The 19,686-nt window shown below is 40.5% G+C and overlaps 1 protein-coding gene across 2 annotated transcripts in view; it reads left to right on the forward strand.

Annotated features, from left to right (window-relative positions):
- gabrb3 (gamma-aminobutyric acid type A receptor subunit beta3) overlaps window positions 1-19,686 on the forward strand; it is a gene marked incomplete at both ends in the record, with an annotated part of 54,177 nt that overhangs the window by 20,708 nt on the left and 13,783 nt on the right. Inside the window, 4 exons of one of the 2 annotated variants that reach the window (XM_083911200.1) lie at window positions 2,585-2,632; window positions 4,677-4,768; window positions 4,896-4,963; window positions 19,404-19,624. In XM_083911200.1, the coding sequence (XP_083767326.1) occupies window positions 2,585-2,632; window positions 4,677-4,768; window positions 4,896-4,963; window positions 19,404-19,624 (429 nt within the window). Of the gene's footprint in view, window positions 1-2,584; window positions 2,633-4,508; window positions 4,589-4,676; window positions 4,769-4,895; window positions 4,964-19,403; window positions 19,625-19,686 lie in introns of those variants that run through there. The other variant, XM_083911201.1, reaches the window with a different exon arrangement.

Consider the following 19,686-nt stretch of genomic DNA (forward strand, 5'->3'; position numbering starts at 1 on the left):
AAAGCTTACCACACAAGACGATGCGCAGTCAAACTTCTCCCAGCTCCGTAGATTTTTCGCACACGGATTGCACTGTTTGGGCTTTGGCATCAATTGAGAACAACGTCACCTCCATCCGCGCACAATAATTGCATATTGAAGAGGGAGACCGAGAAAGAAAGAAAGAAAAAAAAATAGATGTGGACTAATTCCACTGTCAGCGAGGTTTATTTCGTCCCAGAACGATTAAAAGGTTGGCAGAGAAAATGTAAAGGCTTCCCAACACTTCTGCTGACTGACCATCCTCTAGTTTGGTCTCCGAGGAGCCGCAAGCACACAGCAAGCTCTGCAGAAAAGCCAGCACATATTCCAAAGGCAAAGTGCAATGGTAATAGACTTTGGTGCGAATTCAATAGACAAGCGTGTGCGGCCAGAAAAGCAGGAGGATATATGGCCCGTGAGTGGAGGAGAGATGTTGTAGAGAGACGGGGAGGAAGATAGGGGAGGGGGAGACATGGCAGAGAGAGAGAGAGCGAGAGAAAGAGAGAGAGAGAGAGAGAGAGAGAGAGAGAGAGAGAGAGAGAGAGAGAGAGAGAGAGAGAGGTTCCATTCTCACAGATAAAACAAATCGACAAAAACATTAACTCAAACAATCAATAAATTAGACTGTTGAAATCTACTGGACAGAGATTTTCAATTGACCCAATATTTAACCCATGAAAAGACCCCCGGAAAAAACAGACCCTTACAATATATAGACTCAGTGACCATAACCTTGCCATTGAAACTGGTCGCCATAAAAGAGAATGGCTAGAAAGAGCAAAAAGAATTTGTGTCCACTGTGAAACAGGAAAAGTAGAGACAGAAACTCACTTTCTCACAAAGTGTCCGAAATACAAAGATATTAAAGAAGAACTGGCAGGACAATATGTCAATGCATGTCACACATCAAGAAATGTTTCAGTGTAAGCCTGTTTATGGTTTATTTATGTGTATTCTCATGACCACTTATTATGATTGTTTTTTATGATTATATTATTGTTAATTATTATATTATTGTTTATTGTGTGTGTGTGTGTGTGTGTGTGTGTGTGTGTGTGTGTGTGTGTGTGTGTGTGTGTGTGTGTGTGTGTGTGTGTGTGTGTGTGTGAAAGAGAGAGAGACACTATAAAGTAGCAGTAGTGACAATGACACCCATAACAGGGATCTCTGCAACAACGTAATCCCTTTAAAAGCTTTCTTCTAATGATCAACAAACTATACCGACATCAGCTGACCTTACACTAGACAAATGAAAGAAGAGCAAAAATCAAGATACGGCTGAGCTGCTTTCAGACTTGGCTAAGTCTCAAAAACATACATCCACATTCAGTCCGAGCGAGCTGAACAGCCAGGAGAGTATGAAACGATGGAGCAACGCATCATTGCAGTCTGATCGAGCTGAACTCGATAGAATCACACATGCCTCCAAAGTGACTGTCAGCAACAGCTGCTGGCTGCACAATAAATGGAAACGTACAGATAAATGTCCATGATACAAAGTAGCTGGCCTGCAGTAACGTGTAGACCTAGTTTACACAAAATAGCAAGATAGTGCACAGGAAAATGTTTGTGTTGCTTGGCAACAGTCCAGTTTCAGTCCAGTTGCAGAACTATTTGTGTTGGCGCAGCAAAATGAATGATGAAATAAACAAATCATAGTCAGTTGTTGTTTATTACTGTAACTAATAAATGGAGAAATGAAACCCCTCCAATCAGTCCTGGGTCCCCCTGTCAGGGTTTAATTTGCACTAACAATATACAACAGCCCTGAAGCTAACATGGATAAGGATATCACTGGTAAGGCTTGTATGCCTCACTTCTTTAACAGTGTGTGTGTGTGTGTGTGTGTGTGTGTGTGTGTGTGTGTGTGTGTGTGTGTGTGTGTGTGTGTGTGTGTGTGTGTGTGTGTGTGTGTGTGTGTGTGTGTGTGTGTGTGTGTGCGTGTGTGTTTTATGAATTGTATGTGTTGCTGAACCCAAACACAATTGTTTTTATGTGAAAATGTATAGTGATTGTAGGTATAGGATTCGGTATTGGGAGAGAAACATTTTGATTGGTTCATCCCTTGTAGTGAGTCACCAGTGTTGGGTTTCCTTTTTGTAAAACTATTTTTTATACACGTCATCCATTTTTTTCACTTTTGATAGTGCAACCTGTTGTAGGCCTGTCTTGCAGTATGTGAGACACGAGTCCTGATATAGTTATTTATTTTTTGGTTAATGGTCCAAATTGCAGGAGAGGACAGTATTTGTGCCAACAGCATAAATAAAACTCTACCGAATATTTCATCATTCTACATTCATATCCATCAGGATTAGGGTCTAGTCACTCACAACTGACTCAGTTAGAGAGGTGGATTTCTTTTAAATGTTATAAGATAAGAACAAGTGCAAATAGGTGTTTGTGAAAGTGCTGCACCTTTATGAATCTGGACTCAATGTGAAAGCCTTCTGGTACTTCTGTTTCCCGACAGTGGGGATTCAGATACCAATCTCCAGCTGGAATATTGGTAAAAGTCAGGTAAAGTCACAGATGGTAATTCCTCCTTCTTTTGTATTTACAGGAACGCTGTGGATGGGAACAAAAAGCTGTACGCCATCTATGATACGAGGTAAGAATCACTCCCTATAAAGTTATGTAAAACTTAGCAGAGTGTTAATTCAGATATGCAGCCAAAGACCAGAGTCTATCTCTTGAATCAATGTGAGAAAGTTGTTAGGAAGAGTCCAGTTCAAGCACACTGGTTCCCTGCAGTGATATTGATCCTGGAGAGCTACGGCCCTGCATGTTTTAGGTCTCTCTCTGCTCCAACACCTGATTCTAATGATGTGCTCGTTATCAAGCAGCTGAAGCTTGTCACAGTGTTGATAGTTAGACTCAGGGGTGTGAGAGCAAGGAGAAACCTAAAACATGCAGGACAGTGGGCCCCCAGGACCAGAATTGGACATCCCTGATCTACAGCAAATACTGTAGCAAACAGATAAAAAGCTCAGAGAGAAAGTAGGCTATAATGCAGATAGCGTTTCCACGAAATCTTCACTGGAATAAATGAAATTCAGTGACACAAAAGTATTTCACACCACATCCAAAGATTCTTTCTCACTTCTGCTGACGAGAATGAACGAATGAATGAATACTTGGAAAGTTAAAGAGTAGAGTAGATTTAAGCAACTCCATACACAATAGGAGTTTTTATAGGCCCACCAAAATTAGAATGAATACTATTTTGTACTCTTAAATGGGTACATCTATTCTTCCAAAACCTGTTTTGTCCATCTACCACTGTTCTTTGTCATTAAACCTCAAAACTGTATCAAGGGATTTCTCTATATCTCTATACATCAAACCTGGGCTCTTGTACAGAGAGCCTCTGACTCTCTGAACAGCAGTTGATGTGGTCTCAGGTGGTAATTAGGCAACTCAAACGTTGTGTAGCCCAATAGTAGCACATAGAGAAGAGGAATGAAGTAAACAGAGGCTCAGTAATGTCCTTTAGACAAGAGAGCAATAGCTAGCAAAACGTTATCCATCATAAGCTAACGTTACTGTATTAAACGTTTCATTTGAAAGGGGAAGAATGTGTTATTTATTTCTTCTTGCAAATGTTACATGCTCTCATTAGTTTTATGTTTCATTCAAGTGGTCTACAGACAGACGGGGGTCTCGAAAAAAAGAAACATGCCTCAATTTGAACTGCTTTTTGTCAAAATTGGGACTTAAACTACCGGTAACCACTGGCGCATTTCAGACATCCACCAAAAAAGTCTCTTGGGTTGACAAGAAGAGACACTTGCGTGGCTGCGTGAACGCCCCTCTGGTGTGAAATTCAAATTAAACATGGAGGTGTCATTATGGTACACAAACCTAGTATTGTTGTAAAAGGTTTCAGCCCTCCTACCTTGGCCGTCCCTCGGCATCTGAACATAGCTGAACACTTCAGGACAAAGCGCTTCTTAGGTGAGCTTTGATGTGCGGTCTGTCACGTGCTGTAATGATTACCGGAGCAGCCTCGCGCACACTGACACGAAGGGTCCTTCTGAAAACTTTAGAGTTAGCCACAGTTTGAACCGGCTCGGTGTGCGAGGGACTCTTTTGAACCCGGGCGACAATATTTTACGCATGCGGCTCCCTCGACTTGTGGATTTGTGTCCTGATACGCGGCCACAAGTGCGTCAAACGAATGCACATTTGACAGTGAGCTAACCTACGCCGAGCTGCGGGATGGAGATACGGATCAGCAACCTGTGTGAGGCTTTACGGCTCCGCTGCCGTGTCACAGGCAGCGATGAACACGTCTGACAAGCCAAGAAAAGGCACCTCTGCCCCATGAAGCATGTTAACACGAGCTGCGCCAGAGGTAGACACAATGTGGAAGAAGTCTCACCTGATTTAGCGGAGCTCGGCGGGAGTGTGAGCACCGTGGCTCCTTCATTCAGTCATTTGTTGAACACCGGACGGCACGCACCCATCCAGACACCACACGAGGGATGCGGGGACCCCAGAAAACCAGGCTCTTTGACATCCTTTCATTGCCGCTGGTCGTGGCACTGATGTGCTGCGCCCAGAGGTGAGTGCATGCGGGTTAAAAGCGGACAACAACTGCGGGTGTCTGTCCTCCAAAAGAGTTACCGTCCTTGTTGTCTTCTGTCTTTTAGCGTCAACGAGCCGGGGAACATGTCGTACGTCAAAGAGACTGTGGACAGACTGTTGAAAGGATACGACATTCGTCTTCGGCCGGACTTTGGAGGTATGTCTGGGGTCCTATATTTCGCGTGTTTCACCCTAATGGCTCCCCGATATGTTTCTTTACCTGGCTGTTTTATTACTGCTGCATTACCACAGTGCATAGTTAACTTTCTTTAATGTATTTCAAGGTGCACCGGTTGCTGTTGGCATGAGTATAGACGTGGCAAGCATAGACATGGTGTCAGAAGTCAATATGGTAAGTAGAATAAAAATCCTCAATTGATTTTTCTTTTTCTTTCTTTTTTTTTTTAGTAAAAAGACCTAGATGAATGCAAAGTGTCTTAATATACTAAAGGGCGCACCCTTTATAAAGGGCTTTTACGTTGTAACTAATGGCTTTATTAATTATTAATAAGCCTTTAGGCTAATTTGTGTAGAGAAGTTTCAGCTATTATTAAGAAGTTTTGGGTTGCCAGGGCACTGTGAGAAATCCCTTCAGTGGGTGTTTACCCAATTTGCTACATAGTACATGTTAGTAAGCCTGTGAATGTTCTCATTTGTCCAGGTCATCTTTATCCCCAAATACATTTCTGTCAAAAGCAACCGGACAAAAGCAACTTGGTTATTAGTCTAGACACATAACCAAGTCCAGTTGCTGTTGACTGAAATTGCTTTGGGGATACATGTTAGTAAGTAATCCATGAATACATCATGGGGTTCTCAAGCCATCATGTCAGCAGTGATGTATGGTAACAAGTACATAGAGTTTTCACAATAATCCATCCAGTCTGCAGTTGTGAATGTTGATAAGTTGTCAATAAATTCCTTTTGCTCCAAATTCTCGGCAAACTAACTTGGCAATCCTGAATTTGTTCTAAGTAATAGCTTATAACTGGGGCTTGACGATGTGGCCAAAATCTTCTTTTCCGGAATTCATTTCATATAATAGTAGTCTATATAAAATAACCACATGGTAAAACCTATGTTTTTATACTGCTGTGTGAATTAAATACTTGACAAATGAAAAGTAGCCTTTCTTTTACTTTTATGAGGAGCCTAACTGTTTCAAGTGAAATTATAGTGAATAAAATGAATATGTTTTTCCACCTGTAGTTACAGTCGCCTTAAAAAAATTGTGACTTTGAACGTTGTTTCAAATCTAGAACAGACACTCTATAATCTATACAACATCCTGAATAGCTCCTGTCTAATTTGTAGACAGAAAGCAGTTTATAGAGGCTGTCTTGTCATTGAGAGTGTTTTGGGCAATCTGCTGTATCAGATTATGGCTCTTGTACGGTTTTACATCCTGGTTCACTAGCTGTGTGACTCTAGCAGTGATGCCCTAATGGTGCTGTTAAAAGAGTAAGTCCAGTGTCTTCTCCTTTCAAATTTAAAAAACAAGCTAGAGCATCAGAAGTGGTAGTCAGTGTGTATGTGCGTTGGGGTTGGCACACCATGAGCTCTAATGCCTGTATGTCATCTATCATCGGTCTGAACTGCTGACAGAGCTTGATGCCCCATCACATGCTACCGAGAGGAAATAGCCCCCGACATGCTGTCCTGACAAGTATGTGTGATGAAATGTACCCGTGGTGCATTAGATGCATCTGTACGCAGCCGCCGAGTGTGGCTCAGTGCAAACCACAGAGAAGCTAAACGCTACTGTCAACTCAATTTCCTACTTTGTAAAAGAGTTTTGGGTAAATTCAGTTTGTCATGTTAAATAGTGGGATTATATTAAGACAGTACTGATCAAGTATACTTTATTTTTAGTGTAAATTGGATCAGTTTTTTTGTGTTATCAGAGTTGAAAAAGACAATTTTCTGTACAATTAATTAGCATTTTGTATATGTATTTCTAAAATGATTTAATATGAAAGATCATCAAACTGTGAGGCTCGCATCCCCAGGGGGGCTGATGCAAGGTGCGAGCTGCAAAATCCGTACTTCTTTTCAAAGTCATAACTCAGTCAAATTTGAACACAGATACACAATAGACATGATTGTGGACTTTTGTGTAACTTACATTTCCAGAGTATATCTATATCTCTGATGTCAATTGCGAATACACTGAACACACACAAATCTGCTTAGAAATCCTAGAAATTTTAATTATTTTCCTGAGCATCATAACTTTTTCTTCAGTCTCAAGTGATAGTTGTATGCAAATCAACGGGTACATTGCAAACAGGAGCTGATAATAGCTAATTCAGCATCCTTTTAAATGGTGCCAGTTTGCCAAAATGTTTGAGAATGGCAGTTGTCTCAATTTTGTCTGGGGAGGCTAGTATCAGACTTGCACAACTTCTGAAGTACATTTATTGGTTTTTATGTATAAGAGGAATACCGTCCTTAGTCAGCCAGCTTTCCTGTTTGAATACTGTACATAAATAATTCACCAACCTCATAATCTATGCAACTGTTATTATAGTCATAAGTACAAAATGTTCTTCTTAACTCAGACTATTTGAAGGTAAGCTTTTGATTGCAAGTACACAGTACACTGTCACTTTAGCTTTGAAAATCTATAAGCAGTTAACCAAGTTTCAGCACATAATGGACCAAACCTAATTTCTGTAGTAGAGACCGGACCACACCCGCTTTTAACTTGAGAGTAGCCGCCTGCGTAGCCATACTATATGAAAGCCATATCAGACTGTCTGTGTTAATGGTTCTAGTAGGCATGCAGATGGGGCAGTGGAAAATAATGTTCTCCTCAGTGCCGGAGGAATTGGACACAACTAGGAAATAAACACTCCCAGTGGCACTCGACTATATGTTAAAGAAGATTTACGTATGATAAAAAATAGATACCAGGGACTGTTTGGAACCAGCTCATAAGCATTATATAACCTCATATAAGCACCACTACTTTTATTCTACTTTTTTATGGCTGCTGGAGGCATAGATCATTTTTAACAGGGGATTCTGAGTAGCCAGAGCCACCAAACACTGTGGTAGTTTATCCGTAGACCTGAACAACTTTTTTCTGTCAAACCTGCATTCCAGTTCCCCCTCTGGAGAGCCTGCGTGTTTATGGATTACAGTGAGTCAATTACAGTATTTTAAAAAAGTGCAGTGTTTCACAGTTATCACAACTCTTTGGATTAGATATGGTATGTTATTTTGGGAGGTTGCGCTGAAATTGGATCAGGATTTTCATGTATTGATTATATTTGGGCAGGCTGCTGAAGTAAATTTATATATAAACCGAGTAAGCGTTTCAGATTGGCAGTGTATCAGTTTCTGTTGAATTAACCGTATTATTGCCACTGTTCAAGTGAGGCTTACACACAAAGCAGTTGGTCCATTAATTTGTCAATCAACATATTAATAGCCCTGGTCCTTATTAGCAACGGGATTGGTTGCTAGGGATATTCCAATCAAGGTTTTTTGCCCCTAATCCCGATTCGAGTCTACTTTAGTTTTGGGTATAGCTATCTTCCCAATCCGATACTTATATGTACTTAAATTGTGATTAAATATGTATGAGACGGGGCAGCCTATGGCTGAGTGGTTAGAGCAGTCGCCTATGTAGAGAGGCTTTGCTGCATGTCTCCCCCTCTCTCTCACCCCATTTCCTATCTGTCCTTTATAATAAAGGCTTGGAAAACTGCCAAAAAATATGTATCAGACACATTAAAACAACAGCCTGCTTAACCTGACACACCTTTTTTTATAAACTGCTTGACCCAAATACTGAATGGTATAATCCGTAAGATTTTCATCTAGTTAATTGTCTGTTAAGTTTTAATCTATCAAAGAGTGAGTTAAAACAATGGTGACTGATCATATGAACCACTAATGAAAGCACTTGTTGCCTCTTTGCTGAGTATTACAATATCCATGTCTTTGGAGACATTCCCTCCCTAAATGCAAATACGCTGCCATGTTAGTGATGCTTCTGACAGCGGTTGGTCTGCTGCCCGAGTACGTCACTGCCGGTTATGCTGCGTTTCATTGTCAATTCAATTTCAATTGGAAATAGGGAACAATCCAACTTCAGAGCCAGGCTTGTAGTAGAAGTGTAAAAGGAACACGTGGCTATAGAAGCTATATGTTTCACCAAAAACCACACCGATTTGTTGGTTAGGTGTGTTACTGATCTGTAACAAACTTTAATATATTACAGAATTGTAATTAAAAAAAAAACCCTGTTGTAATATTTTGGAAAGTCTTTTTAGGCAAATATGAATTCTACATGAACAGAATCTATCATCAGTCTGGAATGCAGTTACTTAACGTATTTTCTGAAAAGCTGAGCAGGATGTTTTTTCTTTTCTTGCATTGTTTGGACTATTTGGGGATGATGACGTCATTCTGACTCCAGGGGCCTGTTTCACAAAGCAGGTTCAAAAAACTCTGAGTCTAACCCGGAACTCTGAGTTGATCTACTCTGAGATAGGAAACTCTGAGTTTTCGGTTCCAGAACAGCAGATTTGCGTTAGGTTGATCAACTCAGAGTAGTTTGACCTGGAGTTAAGCGCGTGCACCACAAGTAAAAAAAGACAGCATTAATGGAGCCCTGATTCGACGAGTCACCATGGCAACGGGGAAGCGGAGCGCTACGCTACAACTGCAACTGTAAATATTAATGCGCTCATACGGAGAGTTTGAGCAGGTTTACACCACTGCAGCAGCAAAAGAGAGGGAGACGGTGCTGGAGGACATTGCGGCTCGGGTCAGTGCATAAGTTTAAATGTAGTCCAGTTGCAATCACAGTAATATCACAGGGGGAACTGCATGAGCGGGAGCCTATTAGTTTATTTCATTTAAGTGCAACCCCACGGGGGAGAAGCGCAGCTTAAGATGAAACATAAAAACATTTTTCAAACAGGTAAAACCTCAGCACAGTCTCATGGTGACGCCTCATTTTGAGCATGTTTTACATCGTTAAGTAAATATTACCGTAAGTGGCTGTTTTTTAAACAACATATCAATGTTGTATAAAAATCTCCCATTTGCAAAAAAAACGCAGCGCAACACACAATATCTGCTGTGATATGAGAGCATGACTGGTTGTTTATGTTGGAAATGTAAGGAGGGTTGAGATGGACTGTGACATGAAACGGTGTTGTTCGTATTCAGCCCCCTCGCATTATAGGTGATATTCTGGATCAGAAGGCTGTTGTTTCCACCTATAGGAGTAGTTTATATACCGGTAACCCAATTAAAAGCACACACTTTTGAACCTATGAATTGCAAGAAAAGCTGGGATTATATTTAGAAAACGCTGAGTCAAATACATTCAACTTGCTCAAAAGATCCATTTCATTCATTTTGTAATTATGGCTGCAGTATATTAAGGACGTCTATGCGCGGTCTGATAATCCTCTCCCGACGAATATTTAATTCTCTTTGCGAAATGTGTCACCTTCATTCACGGGATCGTTATCAAAATGACACGCCATGGTAGTGGAAATATTCAACACCTAATATAACTTCTAATGTAGGCCTACTGAATGATTTTTATACGTTGTATACAAAAACTCCCGTTTGAAAAAAAACGCAGCGCAACACAGAATATCTGCTGTGACATGAAACGGTACCGCTCAAAAAGAGAATTGCCTGGAAATGCAAGAACATCTATAATCAATAGTTTGATAATCATCTCCCGACGAATATATAATTCTCTGCGCAGTAATGCTGCAGCTTCATCCACGGGATCGTTATCAAAAGGACACGCCATGGTAGTGAAATAGTCACCACCTAATATAAGTTCTAATGACTGATGTTTGCAGTGATTTTCTGAAAAAACAGACGACAGAACTATACTACGCCAAAACTCGCCCGCTGACTGAATGAATGAGGAAATCAAACGCCGTGTGTGGCTGAAAGAGGGCGGAGACAGAGAGAAACTCAAGGTTTTCTGAGAAAAACCTGGTCCCGACCAGGTTAGTTTCAGAGAGCATGTTACCATGGTAACTGACTGAGAGGTTAAGTTACCTCTCTTTGTGAAACAGGCTAGAGTTACCCCTCTTTCTCCGGTTTGAGTTACCTCCCTTTGTGAAACGGAAAACTCAGAGTTTCCCTCATTTCAGGGTTAACATACTCAGAGTTTTCACTAAACCTGCTTTGTGAAACAGGCCCCTGGTTTATTGTACCTGTAGCACATCTCGCTCCAGTCAACATAACTGTTGTTTTTGAACTCCTTCTTAAACCCTTAAAAATTGATTATTAGACTCTGTTATTGCTGCCTTTGTCACGTCTCTAAACAGCTCTAAGTTTGTTTCTAGAGCCCTTTGAGATGTTCTCTGAGCAATTTAATAAACCTAAGTTTGTAGCAAATAACTAATGTATGGAGATTGTTTAGATGAAGACATTCTTGAGCTCTTGCAAATTGTTAAAACATTCCTCAGCTAAATGAAGGCCCTTCTGTATTCAGAAATCTATTGTGATGAATAGTTGGTGGTAGAAAATGTGACATTTGGAGAACAGCTGCCACGTCACTCCAGTGTGAAATCTGAAGCAAACACAAATGACAGCCCAGTGAGTGGCGTGCCCAGTGTTCACTCAGATCCTTGAAGGGTTTATATGGATGTCTGAGTGAAGATGAGAACTGTCACTCATCTATTGTTCAGCTTGATTGGAAAGACATCTGTTCTGGGCAAAAGCTGTGCCTTACAATACCACATAGAGAGAAGCAACAACTTTGTGCTGACACTGAGAAAAAAACAAAGCTGATCTAAACACAATGTATTCTGTCTAAATCATTATTTGGGTTTTATTTTTATTTTTTATGTGTGTGAACCACAGACTAGATTGTACAAAATGGAATCCAAAATATCCTGCATACGGGAGATGCCTTCTCGCGCTGGTGGCGTCATTTGGAGCCAGAGCGTGCGCAGCAGTAGTCTGGCTCACCAGATGTGCAGTGCTGGGATAAAACCAGTTCCGCTCAAGACGATTGTGATTGGTTTAAAGAAAGACACACAAGCCACAGCGTTTCCCCCTATCCCAGTTCTAGGTGGGAATCCCTCACCGTATGATAAAATCACGATACGTTGCCCGACTTGGCGATGGCACCACGGTTCTGCGATACTCGTTACATTACAAGACAATTATCTTCATCTTCATCCATCTATAGACACAGTTTATGATGTGAAAGGTTAAAAAAAGAACAAACCTTTCATTACTGCTGAACACAAACTACTCTATCTGATGATGAATCCTTTGAGTTAAATGACCTCTTGCTCACCTTTGAAATGAAAGAGCTGCTGATTGGTTGCCTGCAAAGTGTATTTGTCCCCATGCATGGTAGTGTGCACTCTGTGTGTTATTTGCAGTAACTTTTAATCTGTTAATAGGATAGGAGACTATATTTAGTAAACCAGTGTCAGTTGTTGGTGCTCAGTTTAGAGTCTTGCATTAAGAGAAGTGGGAAAAAGAGTAGATCCGCAATGCAGTGCATGTCTTGTCTCTTTTCATATACTTCAATAAGGTCTGGTTAGTATCGTGACTTACTTTCTTCACATGTTGTCTAGAAGAGCAGGGAAGTTGTGTTTTTCTGGATGATCTGCTGTCCAATCGCACCCTCTCTTATTTTGAAATGTAATATCATCTCAAGCTAATTCTGCATCAAAAAGTCAATAAGATCTAATGAACAATGCTCTATCGTGAGACATGTTTCTGTTCATGTTCATGTTTAAAATTTACAAAAATTTAGATGTTTTTATTTAATGAGGTGTTTTTAGTGTGTTTTCTTTTTGCTGCTGGGGGACACCCGAAAACTGAGTTGGCTTTTTGAGAAAAGACCTGTGATTGCGGTCTGTGCTGCAGTGTCTGATTCCCTAACACAGGCAGGTTGTAAAGGAGAAAAACTGGCTTAAATAAAGTTCATCTCCCTGACATTTTAGAAATAGCTGGATGCTTTTCGATGTGATACACAGCTCTGTTCCACATACCTCACCCTGAACCAGACTGTGCTTTACTTAGTTGAAGCTTTCTCCCATTGGGAATTGTGTGACTTTACCAAAAGTAGCTTTAAAGTAAAACGCAAGGGAAGTTAGGTTACTGTAGCTCGTCTAATGGACAGGTATGAGTGTAGTATCAATCTTCTTATCTTACTCCTGGCAAGAAAGACAATTAGAATATTTTCCAAAATGTCAACGTATCCCTCAGATTTATTTTTTTACTGTGACCAAGATACATACTGATAGGGATATTTTAAAGTGTAAAACTCATCTTGTCAGTGCTCTCTGGTAGAAAAAAAATATATCGGCTGATGGGGATATATAAAGATGGATAACATGAAAGCTCCCCAAAAGTGAAGCCAAAACATCTGGATCGCCCCCTGGTGGTTGGCTGGAGTTATAAACCCCAAGTCAAGTACATCATTTTTTAGATTGTTCTTCAAGTTAAGAGGTGTCACAACTGATCCAGTAAAGGGCCGTGTGGCTGCAGGTTTTCATTCCAACCAAGCAAGAACACACCTGACTGGACTTATTCAATCACCTGAACTGCCTTCACACAGTTGATTTGTTGGCTCAGGTGTGTTCTTGCTTGCTTTCTTGGTTGGAATGAAAACCTGCAGCCACAGCAACCCTTTCCTGGATCAGTTGTGCACCCCTGTTCTAGTTCATGCTGATGTATGTTCAAGTGTCCATTTTTCATTTATGTTTAGTTCAGAAAACGACGGAGTGCGGACACTTGCATCAGTGCCAGTATTCATATCCATATTTTGTCTTCACTTTTGTACAGTGGGAGGGAGTGGAGATGCGTCCTCCATCATTATATACAGTCTATGAGTTTGAACCTTTGGCGTGTGGGTTTGGAGCAACCATAGGTTAGTTCATTTCAATTTCCTGTTCTTGAAAAAAAAAAATTAGGATCCAGGATTCAGAGCTGTTCTCAGTGGTAAATCAATGAAAAAGACTTTGATGACTGCCCAGTCCTAGTCCTTGTACAGACCAAAGCAGAGCTCTCTCCCTCAGAGAAGCGGCGAGTGTAAAATTGTTGGCGGTTTGCTTTCAAACAGCCAGCCACATAAGGTATTGGCCCAATATAGCCTGTGTGGGCGAGCTGCAGAACTTGTTGTCTAGGAAATCAGATTATAAATATATTTCTCTCTTTACTCGCGACTCTCCTTTATTCTTAGCTTGAAAATTAAAAATGCTCTGTGCCCTTTTCCATTCTGTTGATATTTTTAAAACTCCAACTAAACTAGACGTTCAGTTAAATAAGTGCACTGTCGGAACAAAATCCAGTATTTATTGGGGACTTTATTATGGATCACCCCTTGAGGTATATCCTACCAGAGCTTCTACAATTTGCAAAGAAGCACCTGTCCAGGCACAAACAAAGTCCTTAAGCTGTAAAGCACATCCTCCCAGCGGTGTTGTAACACATTTATTCAGTAGCCACAGTATGAGTCAGCTTGAAGACGAATCCATCATGTGCTAAAACCCCATCCGTTTTGACACTTTAACATTATCCACCTTCTGCCTGGAGGAAGTGTTACCCTTAAAAAACTCATACTACAGATGTTCTCCCTGTTTTATATTGAAGGGCTTAGTTAATAAGTCAGCCGCATAACACATCAAATAGCTTCAGACTTCAGCTACTCAGCTAGAAACACTAGTGTAGTCTCTATAGAACATGCTGACTTTTCTCCTGCACTGGAACAAGGCTGCATTTATTTATATAAACCCTCTGTGCAGCACAAGCATTCTACTTGTCACTCTAAAAGGATAATGTAGGACCTGATTTAGGTGAAACCCATTGTGGCTGAAGAACTTGTGATTTGTACAGTCACTTAAGAGGGGGTACAATGTGAGGATCTGCTATTAGCGCCTTAAGTGAGCTGAGATGACCTTACTTGTGTCCACACTTTTGGATCCGCCCGCCCCACCGAGTTGACAGATTTGTTTGGCATCATGACATGAAACAGCGGTTTCTCTGAAAATTCCATCCAATGAGCGCCGCGAAACAATGTCAGACTGAAGATGTAAACAGTGTGTATCAAGTTGAGAATTCTGTCTTTTATAATATGAGAGGGGATGAGGGGATGTGCTTAGTGATGAACTCACAGAGAATTATCACCCAGTTTTAAACTCCTCTACAGTGTCCACAGGGACCCCCTGGATGGAGACAGGGGTCACAGGTGTTTTTACCCTCCTCAGATCCACGACGAGCGCCTCTTTTTTAGTCACGTTGAGCTCTCTCACTCATTTTGTTCTTAACAAACAAGCTCTAAGAACCCAGTGTATTCTACCCGCCCAGAACCAAACAGCAGACAGACAAAGTTAGCAGCTACCTCGTGAACATTAAAGAGCATTTGGCAGCTAAACACTCAGATATCTCCTCCAAGAGTTGGTAGAGACCAACACAAATTGTCAAATGTTTATAAGTATGTAGATAAGCAAATGTTTGCCCACGTTTGCTAAGGCTTTATAAAGCAATAGCATATTTTCATAGTTGATTGATCTGATCAAAGTAGTAAGCTTAAGAGAGTTTCATCTTTCTCTGACTTTAGTAGTTAAATATTTTTAGTTTCTTCAATCATTGATATATTGATGAGATACCCTATGATCAACTATCCAAGTGTATCTAATAATGTACCATAGATACTTTTCTTATTAGCTGGTTGATGCATGGTTATTCTGCTTCATAATTCGTCACTTTTTGCTAAATTATGATAAAGATTGTCATTGTTGTTCTTACGACTACTTCATGATTAAACCAAAGGGCTGAGTATCTAACCTGTCACCTGGCCTATAACATTATAAGATGTATGTACGCATAAAAGTCATCTAACACTAAAGTTATATCCCTTTTCATCTAAATAAAAGACTTGGTTTTTTTTCGGCTTGTCTGAGATCCAGTGTTTGTCAGAACCAATGATGGTTCTGTGGAGAATGACTTCTGATTGAAAATCTCACAATGATCTAACAGAGAGATTTCTCTTGAGCCCCATCCCTCCTCTCCACAAAAATAGCTCACCTGTGACTTTGCTCCCACAAGACAATATACTGTTATAAGGTGGTGATAGGAGTCAAATCCTTTAATGAAAGGCTTGTACAATGTTGTGTGGGAGGATGCAGAGACACGGTTTGTAAAACATATATAGTTCACTTTTGATTCTAATGGGAACACTTATCTGTCTCATGGAGTGATGAAAAGCCCCCCTCTTGCACGGGGCAAGCATCCTGGAGTGCTATTCCTGTAATCCCAGCAGACACCCTGGTGTTAAGTTGACGTAGACAATGTTTGACTGGCACACAGTAACCATGTCAGAGTATGAGACTGTGAACTCTCCGAGCCGAAAATGACACGACAATCTTATCCTCCCACTGGGCCTCATTTACTCACTGGTGCCGAGAAGAAACCTCTTTCTGTCTCTTGTGGTTTAAATAACTGACAACAAACAACACCACAAATCAGAGTAGGGAGAATGTATTTTTTTAAATTGTGCCATTAGTTAACATTTTGAAATCCAACATGGGATGTTCTTTAAAACTGAAGTTAGTAACTTTCTATGAAAATATATAATTTTGAAACTGTCAGTATATCCTGACACCACAATGAATTGACCTCCCTGTGTGTGCTCCCAATGTTATCTGCTAGATTACACCGCGTCCGAGAAAAAACAACCAATCAGAGCCGAGCAGTCTCTGATGTAGTGTCAATGACTGCACCGAACTCCTGAACTCCAGATTTTAGTGTATGTTGACTGGAGTTCATGAGCAGGTTTTGACACCACGTCAGAGAAGACAAATCCATTGTGCGCTAAAACCCCCATTTTCTGATTGGTTGATGGGTAGGTGCAGTGGATCTAGTAGATGACATTAGAAGCAAAGAGAGAGAGGTGGAGGTGCTGTCAGGATATAGTGACAGTTTAAGCAAATATGAGAAAAAAAATGATACTAAATATTTTTTACAGACAGTTACTATCTTCAGCTTTAAACGCCTTTGGTTATCAGATATGGCTATTGGTAATATAGTTTCCATTTGATGGAATATTACATTCAAACTCTGTAGGCGGTCTGTACTGTAGGTTAATTCTAAATACAACTGGGACATAGTTCGATTTTATCGTTAATGACCTTTAGTGGAATCGTGATTATGAAGTTATTGTGTTAGCGTTTTGCAACATTCTGTTGTCAGCAGAAGAGAGTTGTAATCATAAATGCAGTATAGCGCGTTAGTTCAGACAGTGCACTGGAGTCATGTTTGCATTAGCTGATTCATTCATCACTGGCTCTGTGGTTATCGGCAGACAAGTCATATCATATTCATTTACAGCCATTATGACTTGACTCTTCTCACTATGACTGTGCTGAAATGCTTTTGTACGCCAACACTACGTGCTACCACACAGCCTCATCATCCTTGTGTGTTACATCGTTCAGATTTGTAGAATGGAAATGTAATGCATTTGTGGGGAATTTTTCTCCCAACAGAATCCTTGTTTCTACTCAAATTCTTCTCTGAGTGTTTTCTAGCAAATCCAACTGTCTTAACATTTTGCTATAAGTGGTCATTTCCTTGACACGGATCAGTGTATTGACACAGATCTGAGTGACCCTAGAACAACAGTTTGCAAATGATATAGACAGATGACAAACTGAAGGAACAACCTCATAATTGAAACAACAAAGAATTATTTATTTATTTTAAGAATTGTGACCATCATATATAACCTACTGAGCGGGATATTTTACATTAAACTTGTCAGTGCCTTCTGGTGGACAGACTATGTACTTTAATGGCATCACTGTCTTTGGAATAACCTAAAGAACTGAACTCTATACTGATGAATCTGCAATAAGATAGCATTGGCTGATATTTCGAGCTCAACTGTATCTGTCTGGTAATGAATTGTGAATATTTTCCTTGAAGTGTATTTAGGGAGCACAGTCAGATTTTCCTGAGCATTAAACACTGACCTCCAATGTAGCTACCAAAGGGTGTCTCCCTGTACACAAAGTGAAAACCCTCTGGAGAAAATGCTGAGGCCTGGAATAGAGCCCTGTGGGACGCTGCAGGTTACACAGGGTACTGGGAGCAGAAGGGCGTACTGTACATCATGTACAGTGAGCATGGAATAGATGTGTTTCTGATGCTAAAGCAATGTTTAAGGCAGTCAAGGACTACTGCTGAGGTGGGATCTGAAGATCTAAAATGGACTAAAATAGTTGTGGTGCAGACGTTGAGTGAGAGGGTTGGTAGATAGGCTCCATCTCTGTAGTATAAGAGATGTTGTGTAAAGCTGATTCACCCAGCCCACACCTCAGCTGTATGTGGGAGAGAGCGTAATGAGGCCATCTTCTGTTCAGAGGCGGTGAACGCGAATTGGGAGGGTGAAGGCTAAAAAGACTCTAAAAAGTGAAATACTCAAGTCTCAAGCCAGGGAAAAGCCAGGGTTCTTTGTCAACATTCTGTGCTACTGTTGTAAATGTCTATTGCCTTCTTTTTACATTCAGAATTAGTAGAAATGTAGTCAGTTCATGAGACACATTAATAGGATAAAAACTAACAGAGTTTCAGTGACTAAAGGCAAATTTTAATATTGGACAGGAGAATAAATACATCCTCTGACCCGCACACACACACACACACACACACACACACACACACACACACACACACACACGCACACAGACACACACACTGAACTATTCATAGGAATCAATACTTTATTATATTGTACTGTCAGTCAAACCACATAGTGTAATTCATTCCAAACACAACATAAGCCTACAGTTTGTTAGTCATGCGTGTTTAATAACAGAATCAACTAAAATAATGCAATTCTTTATTTTGTCAAAATATGGTCAGCAGTTTTCTGAAGTGAGGAGCCACACGGACTACCTCGTGGTAATAATGACTTTTGTGTTAAAAAGAAATAAATGCTGGTATGGATTTTTTGATCCAAAAGACCTCTAGGCATTTTTGAACACTTGATTATAAATATGGGATTGCACCAGAGGATTGAAATGTAGGCATTTTCTGCACTGCAAAGTTTTTGTTTATTTCCTGAGATCTGCTTATTTATTCAAGAGAACATTAGTCAGCAGAACAAAGCCAAGCAAGCTAGTAAAGAGCTCCATTAAAGGCCTCGAAAAGCTTTTGTGCTTGATGGATCCACTTGTGGAGTGAGCTGCAAATGAACGTCCAGTAAATTATTGAAACAGCCTCATGTCATTGCATGTATAGCTGGTAATACGAAATGAAATGTATCAGTCTGTCTATCTATCCATCTATCTGTTTGTCTGTCTGTCTGTCTCTGAGATGTGCAGTGTAGTTTTGGCATGCTGGTAAAAGTGGTCAGACACTAAGCTGAATCCTAGTGTTGATGCTGTGCCTGCAGTAATGGAAATCTATAGTCTGAGGGCTAGTGCCAGTCTTGTGCACTGAACAGCTGAGAGAGGTTTCTCGTTGAGACAGTTCTTGAAATATGGTCCCCCCGGGCAGACTGATGACAATCAGAGTTGTTTGACAATTCTATAAAAATCACCTTTGTTACAAGAAATCCATCCAGAGCTCTAGGCTGCAGACATTCAGTGCTTAACTTGATAATCTTCTAAAAAGGTCTTGCTTCAGTTTGGGCAATGTTGGCAACACTGGCCTGAAGAAATTGCAAAAATCTGGAACGATATTACATTATTTATACTTTATCTGCCATATAGTATAATTGCATTTCTCTGACTCATATTTATTGATGCTTTTTTATTTATTTTTACTCCCCACAGGACTACACTTTGACTATGTACTTCCAGCAGTATTGGAGAGATAAGAGACTGGCCTATGCAGGGATCCCTCTCAACTTGACACTGGACAACAGAGTAGCAGACCAGCTCTGGGTCCCAGACACCTACTTCCTCAATGACAAGAAGTCCTTTGTTCACGGTGTCACCGTTAAGAACCGTATGATTCGACTACACCCAGACGGCACTGTTCTCTACGGCCTCAGGTAAGCACTGTCGTTACCATTAATGCAAGGAAGAACCTTTATTAACCACAGTGTATAACCTG

This window comes from Echiichthys vipera (genome assembly GCF_963691815.1).
Source record: "Echiichthys vipera genome assembly, chromosome: 3".
In the NCBI taxonomy this organism is placed as follows: Eukaryota; Metazoa; Chordata; class Actinopteri; order Perciformes; family Trachinidae; genus Echiichthys; species Echiichthys vipera.